The following is a 19,762-nucleotide window of genomic DNA, read 5'->3' as shown; positions in this document are numbered from 1 at the left end:
TGATGGATAAATATTCATTGAATGGATGGATGATAAATTAATAAGGAAGCAAATGACAATGTTGAGTGGTCTCCACCCACCCCTCAAAAATATACTTGTAGCTGTGTAAAAACAAGAGTTTATCCCACACCTGGGCTTATGGCACATTCTCAGTTCAGGAGAGACTACAACATCATGAGATAAAAATGGACTTTCCCCTCCAATAATATGCTCAGTTTAGCAAGATGGGTTAGAGAGAAAAGGTGTTTCTCTAACCTTGGCATGTGATTTCATGAAAGCAGCAATCTGTTTTGAGCAGCCATTACTCCAAATAATCACTAATTAATTTTTATAGAAAATTCTTTCTCTTTTAAGCATTTGGGAGTCTTTCAAACAGTATAATAGCAGAAAGCCAATGAGTCTCAAAGTCTTCTGTGAAATTGAATAATCAAATATTTTTTATATATTTAGGAATAAACACAGTCAATTCCATTCACATCTACTAGGAAGCAAAGGGAGGTCAGACATATGTGGCCTTTCTAATTGTCCTATGTTCTGTGCTTTATGATCAGTCTGGTAGTCATGAAGAATCTCATCAATAAGGCTAAGATTAGTATTGATTTCAACTTGCTATTTTTCTATTTCTCCTGTCTCTGAGGCAGCAGTATAGGAGATACTCTTTTCTCCATACCATCATATCATGGTTCACTTGGCCTACGTTTCGCACTTACTATTATAAGGTAAAAGTATGGATCTTTCAATAAATCACTAACCTCTTCTCCAAATAATCAATAGTTACTGACAGACTATCTCCCTGGCTGAAAGTTTTGACCTCAAGGAGGCTATAGAAGACCCTTTTTCCAGAATGAAAAATATAAGCCCGTTAGGAGTAAAATATTGACTACCTATACATATGTGCTATGTTCTTGCTAAACTGAGATTAAAATATGTAAGTTTTGCAAGTTTGTTAAGGCTTCAAAGATCCATTCCCTTATTATATTCCTTATGTTGAAGTAAAGTTTAAGAACAGTAATCATAGTGAAAAGAAATAAAATTATTAGCAGTTTATGTTTTGTGCACAATACAGTAAAACAAATCAAACACCATTTTGTCTCACTAAGGAAATGGTATTTAAACATCTCATTTAGAATGGACCTGTTATGAGCTGTAAGGTGATAATTAAATGAATTTTCCAGTGCAGAATTGTGTTCATGGTTTTGTTGTTGTTGAATTGTTCAAAATAAATGGAAAAAAGAAATTCCTGAAGATAATGCTTTAGGGAGAACCAGAAGTTCTGATACAATAGTTATGGTCACACTCATGGAGACTTATGAAATGTCAGATATATTTGAGATCAACTTCCAAATATTGATGTGTTAAATACTATTAAAGAGTAGATAAGAACAAGTATGGTCTGACAAAACATACTAACAATCCACCTCTTTTCATTATCTAAGTTAAACTTTGAAATGAGTAACAATTTCTTCAATGGCTACTCTTAAATTTAAAAAAGTTAGTTTCAATCTCTTATTTTATCTTACTATTACAATATATGGCATAAAGTAGTAGTCTTATAGACTATATATACTCAGTGCTTGGTTCCTAAAGGGCAAAGGTAGTGTCCTTTCCAAGTTTTGTGAAGTACAATGATCCTTTTTATTTTTGGTAATGCTAAAGATTCACTTCACCACCTTTGCAATGGATTCTAATTAATGATATAATATTGCTAGTCTGCACATCTTTCTAAGTAACCAAAATAAACATCAAAAGCACTCTTTAAAATTAGATAACTCATAAGGAAGGATTATATTTACCAGTTCTAAACACTGCCCAATGCATACATTTGTGTTTGAGGTACAAATAGCCTCTATATTAGTGTGAAATCTTAAGGTTATAGTCAGTACATAAATAGTAAAATAAATGGTAAATCAATAAAAATATTAAAAAATAATTAAAAAGTTATGCAGCATTATAAAGATATTTTATACTACTTATAAATTGAATTTATTCCCAAGATATTACACATTTAGAACAAAATGCCTTTTTTATTCATTACCAGGAAGCAGCTGATAGAAATATGTTTAAGAAAGAATAACCTGGCATCATATCCTAAATGCTATATTTTACTAAATGTATATTATAAATTGTATGCAGTTAAGTTATGCTTATGAATGTTTTATAAAATTTATTAAGTATTTATAATGTTTCTTTATAGTATTTATATTTTCCAAGGTTTGCTTAAAATGTAATATAAGAATGTAAATTAATGATGCAACCAAAGTCTTACATTTAAGTGAAAAGTTGTATCTGTAAGGTTTTTTAGCTCTATTATATAAATTATCTTGTACTTAATTCAAATGTGTTTAGCAAATACATAGATATATTTGGATGTTGAAAATGCATATATTCATTTCATAAAAGAACATACAAGTTGCATCACAGTCTTTTCTTATTTTGAATTTGAGGCTAAAAAAATAAAATTGGAAAGGAAGCTAGTGCCAGAAATTATTTTTCATTTGTTTTGATGGAATTCAGTTTACTTATAATTTGGCTGAATGTAAGGAATGATTATTGAGCATTTGCTATGTGTGTAGAGGTCAGTGACAGGTGAAGTGGGAGTCAGTGAAGAAAGGAGAACATAGTTACTATCTTTAAGTAACTAAATGTAGTCATATGCAAGTGTGCATTAAAAAGCACAGGAATAAAGTGCTTTGGATGTTCTGAGGAGATCAGTGCACACTTCTGTGCACAGAACTGAGGAGCAGCAGTTCAAAAGACTTCCTGAAAGAAGGCACATCTGATATGAGCCAATTTGAAATCTTGGTGGGACTTTAAATACATTAAAGAGTAGTTAAGGAGACTTACAGTTCATATTCAAATTCCTTATCTATTACTTAGGATACAGTAGTCTGATTTGTGAGGTAGAATACCAATTAGACACATTATAATCTGATATTTCCAAACAACAAGTATGTGTTTCTTTGTTGTGACAATCGTACAAAGATAATAAAACATGAAAGCAAATTCTAACAGGTAGTTACCAAATTTGTCAGGTCAAGAGAAGGCATTTCTTAATCAGAGATAGTGTGTACATAGTGATTTGTGCTAATTATCATGTGAAAATTAAACAAGACTTAAGCCACAGAATTAAAATAGAGTACCTGTGTTATTCTGATTTTGTGTGATTATTGAGAGTACATTGTTAGGGCAATTAGGAATCTGCTGTTCTCAAAACAGAATTGGGTGTAAAATGCAAGGAACATTTCCTTTTTTTTTTTTTTTAAGCTAATAATGGATTACAATTATTATGCTTCAAGGTTCTCTGCAGGAAGAAAAAGGGAGGAGGAAGAGCCTGTGGCAGGGAGAGTGAGAGGAAGAGAGGGGGGGAGAAAGGAGGGTACAGTTTTGTAGTCTGTTTCAGTTCTCCCTGTTACTTGGTTAATTTTACAGTCTACACTCGCCCCCTTTGATTTCTTTCTGTTCTCTTCTCCCCCACATCCATTGCTTTCTTCACCATTCATAATTCCCTGAGAGCCTTGGGCTGTTCTTTCTTAGTACTGAATGTGCTGTGTGACCTCTGCCAAAGTGAAACAGAAGTGTTGAGGCAGTTTGTTGCAAGGAATAAAGAAATAGAGGCGAGTGCAGGTGCTGTTCTGATTGCTCTTCTGACTGTATCCTCACAGGATTTAAGAGTGTTCTCTCTTTCTTCCCAGCCACCTCTGCCACCATTCTTGTCTTGAGGGATTGGGAAGACAGATAATGTTTCTCAGTGCATGGATGGTGACCAATAGAAAATTTAATAGCCGAATAATTTTCTAAACACCGGTTATGTAATCCTGGGCATTTTCTACATTTTTCCCCTTAAAAGGGATGTTTCTGTTTTCTTTTGCTTTGCAAAGAGGAAAGACAAAGTGTTAAGTATTTTTTTTTTACTATTTTTTACTATTTTATCCTACATTTTTAACTATAATGTATGATTTGCTACTGAAACCCTTGAGCTGTTCTTTAAACATCCAAACACCTCATACTGGTGACTAAGTCTCATCTTCTCACAATTAGCATGAATTTAACTTATAATACACAATGACAAAACTAAATATATGATACTTACTGACTATAGACATACCTGTTTTATTGTGCTTTGCTTTATTATGCCTCACAGACATTGCATATTTTACCAATTGAAGGTTTATGGCAACTCTGTGTCGGGCAAGTCTGTCGGCATCATTTTTCCAACAGCACTTGCTCACTTCATGTCTCTGTGTCACATTTCACAATTTTTGCAGTTCTTCAGATTTTCATTATTACATGTGTTATGGTGGTCTGCAGTTAGTGATCTTTGATGTTACTATTCTAATTGCTCCCATATAAGACAGTGAAATTAATCTATAAATGTTGTGTGGGTTCTGACTGTTCCACTGACCATCCCTTCCCTGTCTCTCTCCCTCCCCTTGGGCCCTCTATTCCCTGAGACACAGAAATATTGAAAGTAGGTGACTCGATAACCCTGCAGTGGTCTCTAAGCATTCAAGTGAAAGGAAGTGTCCCATGTCTCTTACTTTAAATGAAAAGCTAGAAATGAGAGGCACCTGGGTGGCTGGGTCGGTTGATCATCTGACTTTGGCTTAGGTTATGCTCTCACATTAGTGGATTTGAGCCCTGCATTGGGCTCTGTGCTGACAGCTTAGAGCCTGGAGCCTGTTTCAGTTTCTGTGTCTCTCTCTCTCTGTGCACCTCCCCTACTCACACTCAAAAAATAGAAATAAAACATTAATTTTTTTAAAAAGAAATGATTCGGTGAGGAAAGCATATGGAAAGCCTGGATAGGCTTAAAAGTAGGCTTCTTGTGTCAAACAGTTAACCAAGTTGTGAATACAAAAGGAAGAGTTTTTGAAGGAACTTAAAAGTACTACACCAGTGAACACACAAATGGTAAGAAAGCAAAACAGGTTTAGTGTTGATATGAAGAAAGTTGTAGTGGTCTGGATAGATTAAACCAGCCACAGCATTCCTTTAAGACATAGCCTAATCCAAAGCAAAGCCCTAACTCTTCAATTCTATGAAGGTTGACACAGGTGAGGAAGCTGCAGAAAAGTTAGGAGAAGTTGGTTCATGAGGTTTAGAAAAAGAAGTCATCACCATTAAATAAATGTTTAAAGTGAAGTAGCAAGTGCTGATGTAGAAGCTGCAGGAGGTTATCTAGAAGATTTATCTGAGATAATGAATGAAGGTGGCTCTGCTACATAACAGATTTTCCATGTAGACAGAACAGTCTTCTATTGGAAGAAGATGCCATCTTGGACTTTTACAGTGAGAGAGAAGTCAATGCCTGACTAAAAGCTTCAAAGGAGAGGCTGACACTCTTTGGGGCTAATGGAGCTGGTGACTTTAATTTGAGGCCAATGCTCATCTATTTTGAAAATCCTAGGACCATTCAGAATTATACTAAATCTATCTGTGCTCTATAAATGAAACAGCAAATCCTGGATGACAACACACATGTTTACAACATAGTTCACTGAATATTTTAAGTCTACTGTAGAGACCTCCTTTTCAGAAAAAGATAATTTTCAAAGTAATACTTTGAAAGTAATACTTCTCACTGACATTGAAACCATTGGGCTGTGATGGAGATATGCAATGAGAGTAGTGTTGTTTTCTTTCCTGCTAACTCAAAATTCATTCCATGGCCCATGGATTAAGGAGTAGTTTTGGATTTCATGCCTTATTATTTTTTAATGTTTGTTTATTTTTGAGAGAGATAGAATGTGAGCAGGAGAGGGGCAGAGAGAGAGGGAGACATGGAATCTGAAGCAGGCTCCAGGTGCTGAGCTGTCAGCACAGAGTCCAATGCAGGGCTCAAACTCATAAGCCGTGAGATCATGACCTGAGTCGAAGTCATACTTTTTACTGACAGAGCCACCCAGGCGTCCCTGGTGTCTTAATATTTTAGAAATACATTTCATAAGGCTATAGCTGCCATTGATAGTGATTCTTGTGATGGGTCTGGAAGTAAATTGAAAATCTTCTAGAAAGGATATACTATTCTAGATGTCAGTTAAGAACATTTGTGATTCATGAGAACATGTCAACATATCAACATTAACAGGGGTTTGGAAAAAGTTAATTCCAATTCTTAGGGATGACTTTGAGGGGTTCAAGACTTCAGTGGAGGAAATAACTCCAAATATGGTGGAAATAGCAAGAAAACTAGACTTAGAAGCAGAACCTGAATATGAGACTGAATGGCTGCAATACCACATTCAAAATTTAATGGAAGAGGAGCTGCTGCTTATGGATGAGCAACGATGGTTTCTTGAGATGGTATCTATTCCTGGTGGAGATGTTCTGAAGATTGTTGAAATGATAACAAAAGATTTAGAATATTACGTAAACTTAGTTAATAAAGCAGTGGCAGGGTTTGAGAGTATTATCTTCAATTTTAAGAGAAGTTCTACTGTGGGTTAAATGTGGTCAAACAGCATCACATGCTACAGAGAAATATATATCATGACAAGAAAAGTCAGTTGTCGGAGCAAACTTTATTGTCTTATTTTAAGAAATTGCCATAGCCTCCTCAACCTTCATCAACTACCACACTGATCAGTCAGCAGCCATCAACATTGAGCCAAGACTCGACCAGCAGAAAGATTTCAACTCACTGAAAGCTTAGATGATGGTTAGCACTTTTTAGCGATATTTTTGTGTTAAGGTATATACATTTTTTAGACACAATGCTATTACACACTTATTAGACTACAGTATAGTGTAAAGATAATTTTTATATGCACTGGGAAACCAAAAAAATTCATTTGGCCCACTTTATCGTCATGTTTGTTTTATTGTTGTGTTCTGGCACAAAACCCACTATATCTCTGAGATACGCCTATATTATAAAGAAATCTATGCCTAATTGCAAGCTTGAAGATATACCTGTGGACAGAATTCTGATCATTTTAACTCCCAAAGATTAAAAAGCTAAATTAATGTCAAACCATCAAAATCATTTGAGACATTTTCCAAAAACTTCTTTCATTTCAAACTTCTGCCCCTTTCTTGGAGTTGTACCACCAGTTATTCATTTTTTTTTCTTTTTTTAGGGCAGGAGAATATTTCTGAATATGTTAATTGTTCTGAGAATTTACGAATTCTGCTAGTTTTGTCAATAAAATAGTATTCAGTAGTCTACTGTATAACTGAAACTGATATTTTGTAAAGATGTTTAAGTGCTTAGTTTTTATACAGACTTTAGTTGCTCTACTGGATCAATTAGAGGACAGATACAAGAATTTTGTTTCCCAATACCAGAACTCTATTTAGGAATGGAGAACAATCTAGCAAAATTGAAGTTGGTCAGATATCTCAAGGATGTTAAAAATATACATTTAAATAAAATGAGGCTAGTAGCTACCATTCAGTCTTAAATAATTTTACTAATTTTGCAAGAAAAATATACTCTGACCAGCAATTACCACTAACTGTAACAAGTACCCTTTAAAACTCCTGTTTTCTATCACAGCCCTCATCCCAGTTTTAGCATGTCATGATCATTTTTTGAAGTTCAAATAACTAATTCTTTTTCTTCAAGAAAAACACACAAGTACACAAGCCCAGTGATGTACATAGTAGAGTAACACATATTTGTGAATTGATCATTCAGATAACCCTTGTGTGTTTCTTTTGCTATTTTAGACCTTAGGTTTTCCAATGAATAATGTATTTATTATTAGAGACAAAAATAGAACAACAGCAACCAAAAAAAAAAAAAGTGTTCTTAAAGGATATTTGAAACTTGCCAGGCAGAATATGAGCAAATGCCTTATGACTGTTCGTTGGGCTTACTGTTTCTTAGATGGACATATTGTCTGTTTCACACAAACACTCCTACCCAACCACCCAAGTGACTATTGATAGAACATGGACTTTAATAATGTAATTTGTTTCCAAGCGGCATTTAACTTCCCTTGGGCCTCCAAAGTCATATTCGTAATTCTTTTTCTGTTTGTAATTATCTGTATTTAAAATCTTATGAGATTTTTGTCTCATATTGTCTCAAATATTTCCTGTATATTTGTGTGCCAAAATATTTTCTTTTTTAAAAAATAAGAAGCATTTATTTAAATAGAAGGTCAAGTATTATAGAAAAAATTTAAACATTTGGGCTTCAGAATTTTCCAGAGCTTTTTTCAAACCACCATTTTTTGCCTTCCAAAAGAACACATTAGGCACAAATTGGAAATATATGTTCAAGAATATTAAGTAAATTTCTATATTTTCACACCATCTCTCTCCCTTTCATTCTTCTAATTGCTGTGTTATTTCTCCTTTATTTTTAGAACAACTTATCTAGCTATTCATAAAAGTGTTTGGGTAAACACCTTTATGTGTAGCTTCACATTAATTAAGTCAGCAGTATGTTTGTTATACTCCCCAGTAGGCCACTTAAAAGGAAGCACAAAAATGGTTTTAGTGGTCTATAAAATGATCAAATAAAAATTTCTTTATTAGTTAAAACCAAACCCAGAAGTTCAGTCCAAATCAAATTACAGAGTTCTTTATATTTAGTCTGTGGGTTGAATTCCCTTATTTTATTTTATGTTTTATTTTCCCCTTAAAGACTTATTTGACGAGAGACAATTATCTAAAATGCACTTAAAACTCCAGTCTTTTTGGACTAAACTAAATGGTTTAGACAAAGGGTGTGTGTGTGTGTGTGTGTGTGTGTGTGTGTGTGTGTGTGTAAAATACACATATATAATTATATATCTGTGTGTATATGATTTATCAATTTATGGGCACATTTATAATTTATTTACAATTTAGATAATCTGGACAGAAAGATATCCATAAACTTTTCCAATAGTTCTTGATGTAGATGATTTTCTAATTTCATTATCAAACATATTCTTTAAATATGTTTTATTTTCTTCTATTTAAGAAAATATCTATTTTCTTTCACATTGAGCCCATCATGGGAGTTATTAATGATGATCACTGCTGGTTTCAGGAGATATGTTCTTCAAGTCTCATGGGACAACTTCATTTTCATGTGTCAAGTTTCATGTGCTTTGAGACCAGGGGGATTTTATTTTGGAAGATTTCACTATAGAGTCCTCATAACACTTTGATTAGTTTTCTTTATTATAAAATATTTTTTGAAATACGTAAATAGGTATTGACATGTTGTTATGTTTAAAATAAGAATATTGGCAGACTTGGCTTCACTTGTATTTTCATTTTTGGTAATTTAGAGTTAGGAAACTTAACTGTTTAAATACCTCATTTTAATTTTAAACATGTGTATTTAAGACATAACTTTCTTGACTGGTAATAAATGAGCCATTGGTTATAGTTAATAATGTCTATGTATTGGGATGTCACAGCAGACCAGAAAAGATAGTACGTACTGTCACATCTAGGATGATAAATTTTATAAAACTGTGCTGCATAAAGATGAGCCCTTTTGTGCTACCTTGCAAGGTTGCTATAGTTACTGAGTGTTGCTTTGTGGGAATTTCATTTTTCTTAGTAATATTAGATACTGAATCCAGTGTCTCATTTTATATTATTCTTAAATCTCCTCTTTGAAAAAAACCTCCTTTGTAAAAGATTCTGAATTATTTTTATGATCTTTTTCTTTTTTTCCACAAATAAATTATTTTGAATAAAGCAGAGAACAAAAACATTGAACATATATTTTCCTTCCAGACACTGAATATCAAAGAGAATTTTTTTTGCCTCTACTAATTACTGTTTTTCACTTTATAGGAAAAAAAACCTAGTATTATATTTTTAAAAAGGCAATATGTTCTCAGCCGGAAAACTCCATTTAATGGATACTATTATAACTGGTGTGTTTCTGTCTATTATCCCAACTTAGTTTAAGTCTGGATTGTATGTTTCTATGAAAAGTGGATTTCAAACTGTCATAAAGTATCAAGTTTCTTGGAGATATTGCTACCTTTTTGTGAAAGACAAAGTGATCTTAGAGAGCATAGTTCATACTTACCTCCTACAAGGCTTCTGTGTCAGATACTGGAGCTCCCACGCATGAATCCACATTGCCCAGCAATTGGCCTAGTCCGGTTTGCAGTCTTGGTATAGAGGGATATAGGAAAGGTATTCTCCACATTCAAGGTATTTGTAGTTTATTTGGGAGAAAAGAATGAACTTTTGTCTTTTCTGGATATGTAACCAAATGGTGCTAGTAACCCTATGAGAATATTCATGTATTTTACATAGTATTACACAACTGCATTGTGTTATCTACAACACAGTACACTTCTTGTTGGTAGGATTGTTTTCCACATCTCCATATCTTTCCATTAAGTCTTATTTGGTCCCTTATACTGAGAAAATGTTCAAAAGAACTTCAGCAATAACAAATAGACCAATGAACTAAAAGATTGCGTGTATACTTGGCAAAATGTTATGATTGCTATAATAGCTAATATATATTGAGTGAAATACTTTACCTGCATTGTCTTGTTAAATTATTTAATCCTTAAGTTATGGAGTAGGTTCCATGTTATGTTATAAATATGTACATTTCATCAGTGAGGCATCTGTGGCCGAGAAGTAAATTTCTTTGCCCAGAGTCACAGTTATTAAGTTCAAGAATTTAAAATAATAATAGTACTGGAATTTCTAAGAAAAAGTTTGGCCTATTACTTAGAACATTGCATCATAAAGTATAGAATAAGAGTATGTTCATAGATAATTTTAATAATTATGGTAACACGTGATAAATAAAAACTAAAAGTGACATCAGCAAAATGGTAGAATAGGTGGCATTAAGCTCTCATCCCCACAAAAATATGAAAATACAATAATAAACTATTAGAACCAAATTTCCCAGCTCTGGAAAAGTCAGAGGCATACAGCAACCAAATGAATGCTGAATTACGAATGCAAAGGAAGTCAACATAGGAACATTAATGAATGTAATATACCACATTAATAGAACAAAAGGGAACAAATGGTCATTTCAGTTGATGCCAAGAAGGCTTTTATCAAAATGTAACATTATTTATGACAAAAACACTAAAAAATAAGAAGGGAACTTTAACATGAGAAGAGGCATTTATGAAAACCACACAGCTAACATTACACTCAAAAGAAAAATCTTTCCACTTAAGACTAAGAAAAGACAAGGATGTCCACTTTCACCACTGCTATATATTATTGTACCACAAGTTCTAACCAGGTAAAGTAGGGAAAATAAATAGATGCAGATTGGTAAGTGAAATTATCTCTATTCACAACAAAACATTGCTGAAAGAAATTGAAGACCTAAGTAAATGGAAAGCCATCCTGTATTCATCCTGTATTCTTAGGTAGGAAGACTTATTCTCACAGATTCTGTCCTTATCAAATATTTTCACAGCTTCCTTATCAAAATCCCCAAAAAAAGCTGTTTTTTTTATTTTTTTTCAGAAATGGAAAAGTCTATCCTAAAACTCTATGGGATTGCAAGGGGCCCCAATTAGCCAATACAACCTTAGAAGAACAAAGTCAGAGTGCCCATGTTTTTCAACTTCAAAAGTCACTACAGTAATTAAGCCTATGTGGTACTGGCACAAGAATAGAAATATAGATAACTCAGGGAATAGAACTGAAAGTCCCATACAGCTCTGGTCAATTGATTTTTGAAAAGGGTGTTAAGATCATCCAGTGGAGAAATAACAGTTTCTTCACAAATGCTGTGGTCACTACTGGATTTCCACATGCAGTATTTGGTGGTGTATACAAATGTATATATAAATTATTTGAAAATGAATCAATGACCTAAATATAAGAGCTAAACTATAAAATTCTTAGAAGAAGACATAGAGGTAAGTTATCATGATCTCTAATTTGGCAGTAATATCTTAGTTATGACACTAAAGCCTGAGCAACAGGAGGAAAAAATAGGTAAATTTGTCCTAATATTATATTTGTGCTTGAGAGGATGTTATTAATAAAGTGATAGTGGTAGTTGCTGGGGGGAGGGTGGGGGAGGGGTGAAATGGATGAAGGTGATCAAAAGGTTCAAACTTCACTTATAAGATAAGTAAGTTCTAGGGTAATAATGTACATCATGGTGACTATAATTATCAATAGTGTGTTGTATATTTGAAAGTTGCTGAGAGTAAACCTTAGAAATTCCCATGACACAAAATTATAGCTATGTGAGGCAAACTGAATGTATTGTGGTGATAATTTTACAACATCTGCATATCTCAGACCATTATATTGTACACCTAAAGTGAAAGCAGTGTATATATGTCAATTATATATCAGTAAAATAGGGGGGAAAGTGAGCCAACAAACTGCAAAATGATAGAAAATATTTGTTTCTCATGTATCTAAGACTTTAATATCCAGGAAATATAAAAAAGTCCCTAAAATATAACAACAGAATTACAACCCAGTTAAAAATGTACAGAGTGCTTGAATAGAAATGTCTCCATAGAAGGCATACAAATGGCCAAAAAACACATAAAAAAAATGTCCCACATCATTAGTTATTAGAAAAATGCAAATAAAACAATGAGATACCATTCATATCTACTGGAATATCTGTGGTCCAAAAACATGGAAAAATAACAGATGTTTGAAGGAAGTGGAAAAACTGGAATTCTCTTAGATTTCTGGTGGGAATGTAAAATGCTGCAGTTTTGGGGGAAAAGAGTTTGGCGGTGTGCAGTTTGGTGAAAACTCTGTTACCACTTATATTAAATATCTAGAATAGGCAAATTCATAGAAACAGAAAGTAAATTAGAAATTATTAGAAGCTGAGGGGAAATGAGGAAATGAGGTGTTGTTAATGGTTATGGAGTTTCTGTTTAGGCGATAAAAAGTATTTTGGAAATAGATAATTACGATTGCACAACATTCTGAAGGTAATGAATGCCACAGAATTGTACACTTAAAAATTGTTAAGGTGGCAAATTTTTATATGTATTTTACCACAGTAAAAACCTTAAAAAGTAAGATAAATACATAGAAGTAGTCAAAAATACTTCAGAAAGAAAAATTGCGGGAAAACAGAAGTATAAAGTATTGCCATCTATACAAATTACCTATTTTAAGCCACTTATAAAAGTGATTTTTTATTTCAAATTTTCAAACTATATGGAATTATATGAAGAAAGAGTATCCTATTTCCATGTATCCTGTCTCAAAACTCTGTATTGTACTTTCCACAAATATTACTGAAGATACAAATATACACACATGCACACACACTCATGTTAACAAAATTGAGTCCTGTAGTATATATTGTTCTGAAACTTACTTTTTTTCACTTATCATAACTGGAAGATATCTTTGATTACCTGTTTGTAGAGACTTGCCTTATTCTTTTTTAATTACCATAGGAGAGACTTTTTAATTTAGAATAATGTAGAGGGTTCACAATTTAACATACCTATTTGTCTTGTTTGGAAGAACTGTGTATGCTTATTTGTTGAAAGTGGTAACATAAACATCAAGTGTGGTTTTTTTTCCCAAAAGTTTCAGTAACTCCTAATTTATCACCTCCCAAATCCAGCTCATTCACACTTGTTTGAGAATGATTGCAAAGCTGATGACTTCTTTTAGAGCTGAGTCATAGATTCAACAGTCTTCCAGACATATGGTGAACAAAACTTCAGCTAATGTAAGTCACAACTGCTATTTAGTTGGTGCTACCTAGCTGTGCTACTGAAACACACTGAAATAATCCTTAGATGCTTCACATGTGTTTATTTGAGAATTCATTGATTGGCCATAAAGTACTCAGATTTGATGTTACAAAATATGAAATGCCTAAAGCCCTCCACTCATCCAAATGGAAACCTATTACATGTTTCTTACATTGATGTAACCATTTACTGTTTTGTAATCCAGGGATAAATCTACTTACAAAGATTCATTTTCTGTGACATAATATTTTATGTTAGGTAATCTGTGAAAACAAGTATTTACTGAATATTGACTCTATACTAGAAGTTTAAAATCCCCATTTAAGAAATAAAATAATTTTAAGAATATTATGAAATGAATGTACATGCTAAAGGAAATATATGCTTAATATTTCTGACAATTATGGGGGGAAAAGGTATATTCCTGATAATTTGACATTTGTGGCCAAATATTAATTTTCTACCTAACATTATTTTTTCATTTAACTTATTTTTTATAATAACAGAGAAGAAAAGAAGTAGTCACTAGAAAAAATGAATGGGAAATAAAGAAAATAGATTTTCATATTTTGTTCTTGTATGATTTGCTTTTTTAAACCATTGTGCTAGGATAATCACTAGATTCATTTATTTTTTTAATGTTTATTTATTTTTGAGACAGAGACAGAGCATGAGCAACGGAGGGACAGAGAGAGAGGGAGACACAGAATCTGAGACAGGCTCCAGGCTCTGAGTTGTCAGCATAGAGTCCGACGCGGGGCTCAAACCCACGAACTGTGAGACCAATGACCTGAGCTGAAGTCAGACGCTTAACTGACTGAGCTACCCAGGCGCCCATAGACTTTTTTATTTAAAAGCTCTGGAGGCAATTTATAATTTCACTTATTTTGTACCTGTATTCTAGCAGAGAAGAAGACAAACCAATTATTTAAGAGACAGGTTAAATTCTTTCAAAAGTAAATACAGTAATGACTCATTTTTTAGTAGAAGTTTTCAGTTGAAGTTGCTTTGAAGATGGAAACACTTGAGAGACACGGGTGGCTCATTTGGTTAAGTGTCTCTTGATTTTGACTCAGGTCATGATCTCACAGTTGGTTAGATCGAGCCCCATGTTGGGCGCTGCACTGACAGCTTGAAGCCTGCTTGGGATTCTCTGTCTCCCTCTCTCTCTGTCCCTCCCCCTGCTCATTCTCTCTTTCTCTCAAAATAAATAAATACAGTTTAAACAGGCAAAAAAAAAAACCCACAAAAAAACAAATGAAAACCTGGAATAATATAAACAGGTTTATTTGAAAGGTAATTTCTCAAGTTTAAGTCCTAATTTAGGTACTGGTAAATATGCATTGGCATAGGAAAATTTGGATTGCTAGAAGCCATTACTGACTCAAGATCAATTGGAATATAATCAAAATAGCTTTGAATGATACATTGTTGAGAAAATAACATTTATCACAAAATATGTCAATTTATATCTATTGCATAACATAGGTGGCTGTGTTATTTTTCTAAAGTGTTTTTTCTAAAGAGTTTTATTTTCTTTTAAAATTTTTAACCTTTTGACTTGTAAACTCTTGCTAGTTCACACCATAAATTTTAATTTCCATAAGGTTTTAAAATAATATATTTTGTGATTTGTATTTATCTCTTTTTAATTTTACTTTTAATTTATCTAACTTTATTTGTTTTTGAGAGAGAGAACGGGCTCATGTGAGGGAAGGGCAGAGAGAGAGGGAGACAGAGAATCTCAAGCAGGCTCTGTACTGTCAGCATGGAGCCCTACGCAGGGCTCATTCTAACCAACTGTGATCATGACCAGAGTTGAAATCAAGAGTTGAACGCTTAACTGACTGAGCCACCCAGAAATCCTTGAAGTATATGATATGCATACAGAAAGGCGAACCTATCATAAAGTTGAGTGCATTTTCAAAAACTGAGCACAGCCATCCATCTAGCAAGAGGGATAACATTCTTAGCACCCAGAAGCACTCCTTACTGGTGTCTCTTCAAGGCTATATACTTGTGGATCTCTAACTAAGCAGACTAGTTTTGCCTGAATCTGAAATTTGTAAATATGTAGTCATCAGAGTATGCTTTTGTGTCTGGATTCTTTGATTTAACATTATATTTGTAAATCATCATTGCTGTTGAGGTATAGTATTCCTTTGATTGGCTAAATCACAGTTTATTTGTCCATTTGTTATTGGTGGACATTTAGGTAGTGTGCATTTTGTGATTACAATGAATAGTGATGCCTTGAACATTCTAATAAATGTCTTCTTGTCATTTTCTGTTTTGTATAAGTCTGGAGTCTGAAGCCATATGATCTGTAGATATTCAGGTCTAGTCTATACTGCCAGTTTTCTAAGTAGTTGTACCAATTTACACTATCACCAAATGACATAGGGTTCTGATTACTCCACATCTGTGTCACCACTTCATAATTAAAGTAATTTTCAATGTAGCCACTTAGATGGATATGTGGTTACATTTAATGATTATTTTACTTTGTATTTTCTTTTTTTTTCTTTTTAAATGTTTATTTATTTTGAGAGAAAGAGAGAGCATATGATATGGGACTTGATCTCCTACAGCCATAAGATCATGACCTGAGTCAGAGATTTAACTGGCAGGGTCACCCAGGTGCCCCTTAATTTGCATTTTCTTAAAGACTAACGAAGTTGAATATTGAACACCTTCTTCTTTGTTCATTGGCCATTTGAGTATCCACTTTAATACATTCAAAGTTTTTGTTCATGTTTCTATTTTTTTACTGCATTCTTCAAAACTGATTTATGTATTCCTGATATTACTCACATGTTTTGTAAAATTCTCCTTTCACTCTTCATTATTTTCATTATTTTTTTAAAGTAGGCTCTATACCCAATGTGGGGCTTGAACTCACAACCTTGAGATCAATAGTGACATGCTGTACCGACTGGGCCAGCCAGGTGCCCCTCTTTGCATTCTCTTAAGATTATCATTTAATGATCAGAAATTCTTAATATTACAACAGTTGCAATACATTATTTCTTTCTCTATTAGTTAATACAGTATGAGCTGTTTATGATATCTTTGCTTATTTTAAGGCCATAGAAATATTTGATCCCCTATATTTTCTTTTTTAAAGATACAGATGTGTGGGATCTTGACACACCACACATACCTTTCACATACAAATATTTCCATAGGGATATTCAGTTGACCTAGCACATTTATTGAAGAGATTGTCAGTCATTTATTTCCCTTTTGTATTACAGCGTTGACTTTGTCATAAATCAAGTTAACATATATATATAGTGTATGTATTATATATATTATATAGTATTTCTAGACTCCTTTGTTCTCTTGGTCAGTTTGTTTAATTCTGTGTCAACATTATAGTTCTTAATTATTATAGGTATATAATAGATGATCGTTATCTGGTTAGACACATCCTCGTCCTCCAGCTTTGTTCTTTGCAGCTCTAGCAGCTATTCTAGGCACTTTGTCTCAAACTTTTGTTTGAGAATCAGCTTATCAGTATCTACAAAATGTTTTGCTTGGGATTTTGATTGGGATTGTATGAAACCTATAGATGAGTTTGAGGAGAACTTATACCTTTATACTACTGAATCTTCCAGTACATAAACATGGTATTTCATATCACACTTTTAAAATTCCAATCAGAAATTATTTTAGATTTTTGTGTGAATGTCCCGCATAACTTTCGAAGATTTAGTCTTAATATTTACAGTTTGGGTGCTGTTGCAAATGGTATTTTTAAACTTCAGTCCTATTTGTTGCTAGTTTATACTGTCAGAGAAAAACTGAACCTGACAAAATCAAAAAGGCTAGGCAAACTAGGCAAAGTTATTGCAACAGGTGAAAGAGGATAGAAGGTGTCTCAGTTCAATTCCACTGAAACCAAGTATTGGAGGGTTTTTAAGAGCTGGGGTGGGATCATCAGAGGTCATCTGTTTTGTTAATTGGCCTTCCCTACAGGAAAAGTAAACTTTCTCATATCGTAACTGGAGGTTTATTTACAATGTGGAGCAAGGACCTTGCCAAAGTCAGGCTCCAGCTCTCACACAGTTGGGGAAATAGGGTCTGTATCTTCCTTGATGATTACATTTCAGTGGATTGGCTTTCAGGGCCTTGAGAAAGATAACCCTGAGTTGTAAATCTGATAAGAAGTGTTAGAAAAGATTTACCTCTCAAAAAGGCAACAGAATAATTTACATGTACAAGTTTTCTAAAGCAAATGCCGTAAGAAAAGGGAACAGAGAGATTTCTGTGGTTAGACCATCTGGGTTCTTTTAGAGCAGAGATGAGAAGGAGGTCAGGGGCCTTGAGGCAGGAAGAAGTCAAGCTGAGGATAATGTTAAGAGTGCCTTAGTCAACAGAAATACAATTGATTTTGCTATATTGACCTTATACTCAGCAAGTTAGCCAAATTCATCATTAATTTTAATAGTTTGTAAATCTTTGGATTGTTAAATATATAATCAAGTTGTATATGAATAATGGCGGTTTTATTACATCCTTTGTAATCCTTACGCTTTTTTATTTCCTTTCTTTAATTTATTATATACTCACTGAGACCTCCAATAATGTCATGAATGAAGGTGGTGATAAAAGACATTCTTATTTTCAGTATTCCACCGTAGAATATGAGTGTGTAGGGGGTTTTTCTGTCAGTATTTTTCATCATGTTAAGGAAGCTTTCCTCTAAGCAGCATATGTTTTAATTCCTATAAATTTCTGTCATCAAAAACAGTCAGAGTAACATGAGATACTTCTCAACCATAAAATCAATCTAATTAAATATTCCCTTAAAGTTTAAAATCTTGATATAAATTAAATTCTCTCCTTGAGAGTTTATTACTCTGTCATTCAACATATGCTAATAATATACACCAGTTACTATAACCATCAGCTCCAAAACTCAATGGCTTGATACAAGAAAGTTTTATTTCTCACTTATGTGATGATAGTTCAATGAAGGTTGAGAGGGATATACTTAGGTTGGTAACCAGGCTCTGTTTTGTCCATAATTCAGGGATGTAGATTCCTTCCATCTCATGACCTACACAGCCCTAGGGCCTCAGAATCCTTTGCTGGACCATACTATCTGGTTGGCAAGAAGAGAGAGAGGAGATTCAAAAGTGTTGGGGGAAAGGTGGGGGCGGGAGGAAGAAGAGAGAAAAAGAGAGAGAAGGCATATTTGCTGTTAACTGCATCATCCCAGGGATGACACACATTTCTCTCATATTCCAGTCAAAAACTAGTCACATGGTCCCATCTAGATCCAAAGTTAGAAAAACGTAGTCCAACTAAGTGCCAGGATCCTCCAGCCAACATACTGAGCATCCAGGACCTAAAATATGCCATCTCTTTGTCTATGTAATTTGAATTTCGTCTCTCTGCTCCATGGAAAGATATATAGCAGTTCATTTCTGTCCTAAACAAAAATTTAAATGATAGTATATGTTAGAGAAGGCATATCAACCTAAATCCATTCAATTGTAATGTTTTGCAAAAACTAATCATTCTGTGGAAACCATGCTTTTATTGTAACGTGTCATTGTTACTTTATAATATTAATGAATGCTTTTGTAACTATCTCTTGAAATTCCTTTGTTCCAAAAGACTGATTTATTTTTAAACTCATCTTATTTTCTCTTCATAAATTAAATAAGTAGATAGACAGATAGATAGATACTGTATTTCTTTTAAAGATTTATGTAAGTAACAATGGTAGTTTTTCTCAAGTCTCAGTAAAAGAAAAACTAAAAGATAACATACCTGAGGTCCATTTTTTTCATGAAGGAATTCTTTCCTATCTTTCTCAGAAAATGTTTGTTTTTTCTTTTTTTCCTAATCCCACATTCTATGTACACACAAAGAAAAATGAGACAAAACAAAACAAAAACACTTAAAGAATCAGAACAACTAGTAAAAAGTATCATTCTCCCTTGAGACTTAAGAGCTTAGCAGTGAACAAAGAGATATACCTGGTTTGAGGAAATCCACTGATGTCAAGTTGAAGCAAGATTAGGAAATGCTAACAGATGGAGTAGAAGGTTAAGGTTGACTTCATGAGGAACTGGACAAGAGCACATAGAGAACTGACCACT

The 19,762-nt window shown here is 33.5% G+C and overlaps 1 protein-coding gene across 19 annotated transcripts in view; it reads left to right on the top strand.

Moving 5' to 3' along the window:
• Positions 1 to 19,762, top strand: part of NRXN1 (neurexin 1) — a 1,119,427-nt gene that overhangs the window by 134,605 nt on the left and 965,060 nt on the right. The window contains exons 5-6 of one of the 19 annotated variants that reach the window (XM_042981366.1): positions 11,927 to 11,931; positions 13,360 to 13,372. The exons of the other annotated variants lie outside the window; for them this stretch is intronic. Of the exons in view, the coding sequence (XP_042837300.1) occupies positions 11,927 to 11,931; positions 13,360 to 13,372 (18 nt within the window). The remainder of the gene's footprint in view (positions 1 to 11,926; positions 11,932 to 13,359; positions 13,373 to 19,762) is intronic. 19 annotated transcript variants of the gene reach the window in all.

The sequence above is a fragment of the Panthera tigris genome, chromosome A3 (assembly GCF_018350195.1).
Source record: "Panthera tigris isolate Pti1 chromosome A3, P.tigris_Pti1_mat1.1, whole genome shotgun sequence".
Lineage (NCBI taxonomy): Eukaryota > Metazoa > Chordata > Mammalia > Carnivora > Felidae > Panthera > Panthera tigris.
The sequence above is the reverse complement of the archived record's forward strand: the minus strand, read 5'-3'. Positions and strand labels throughout refer to the sequence as shown.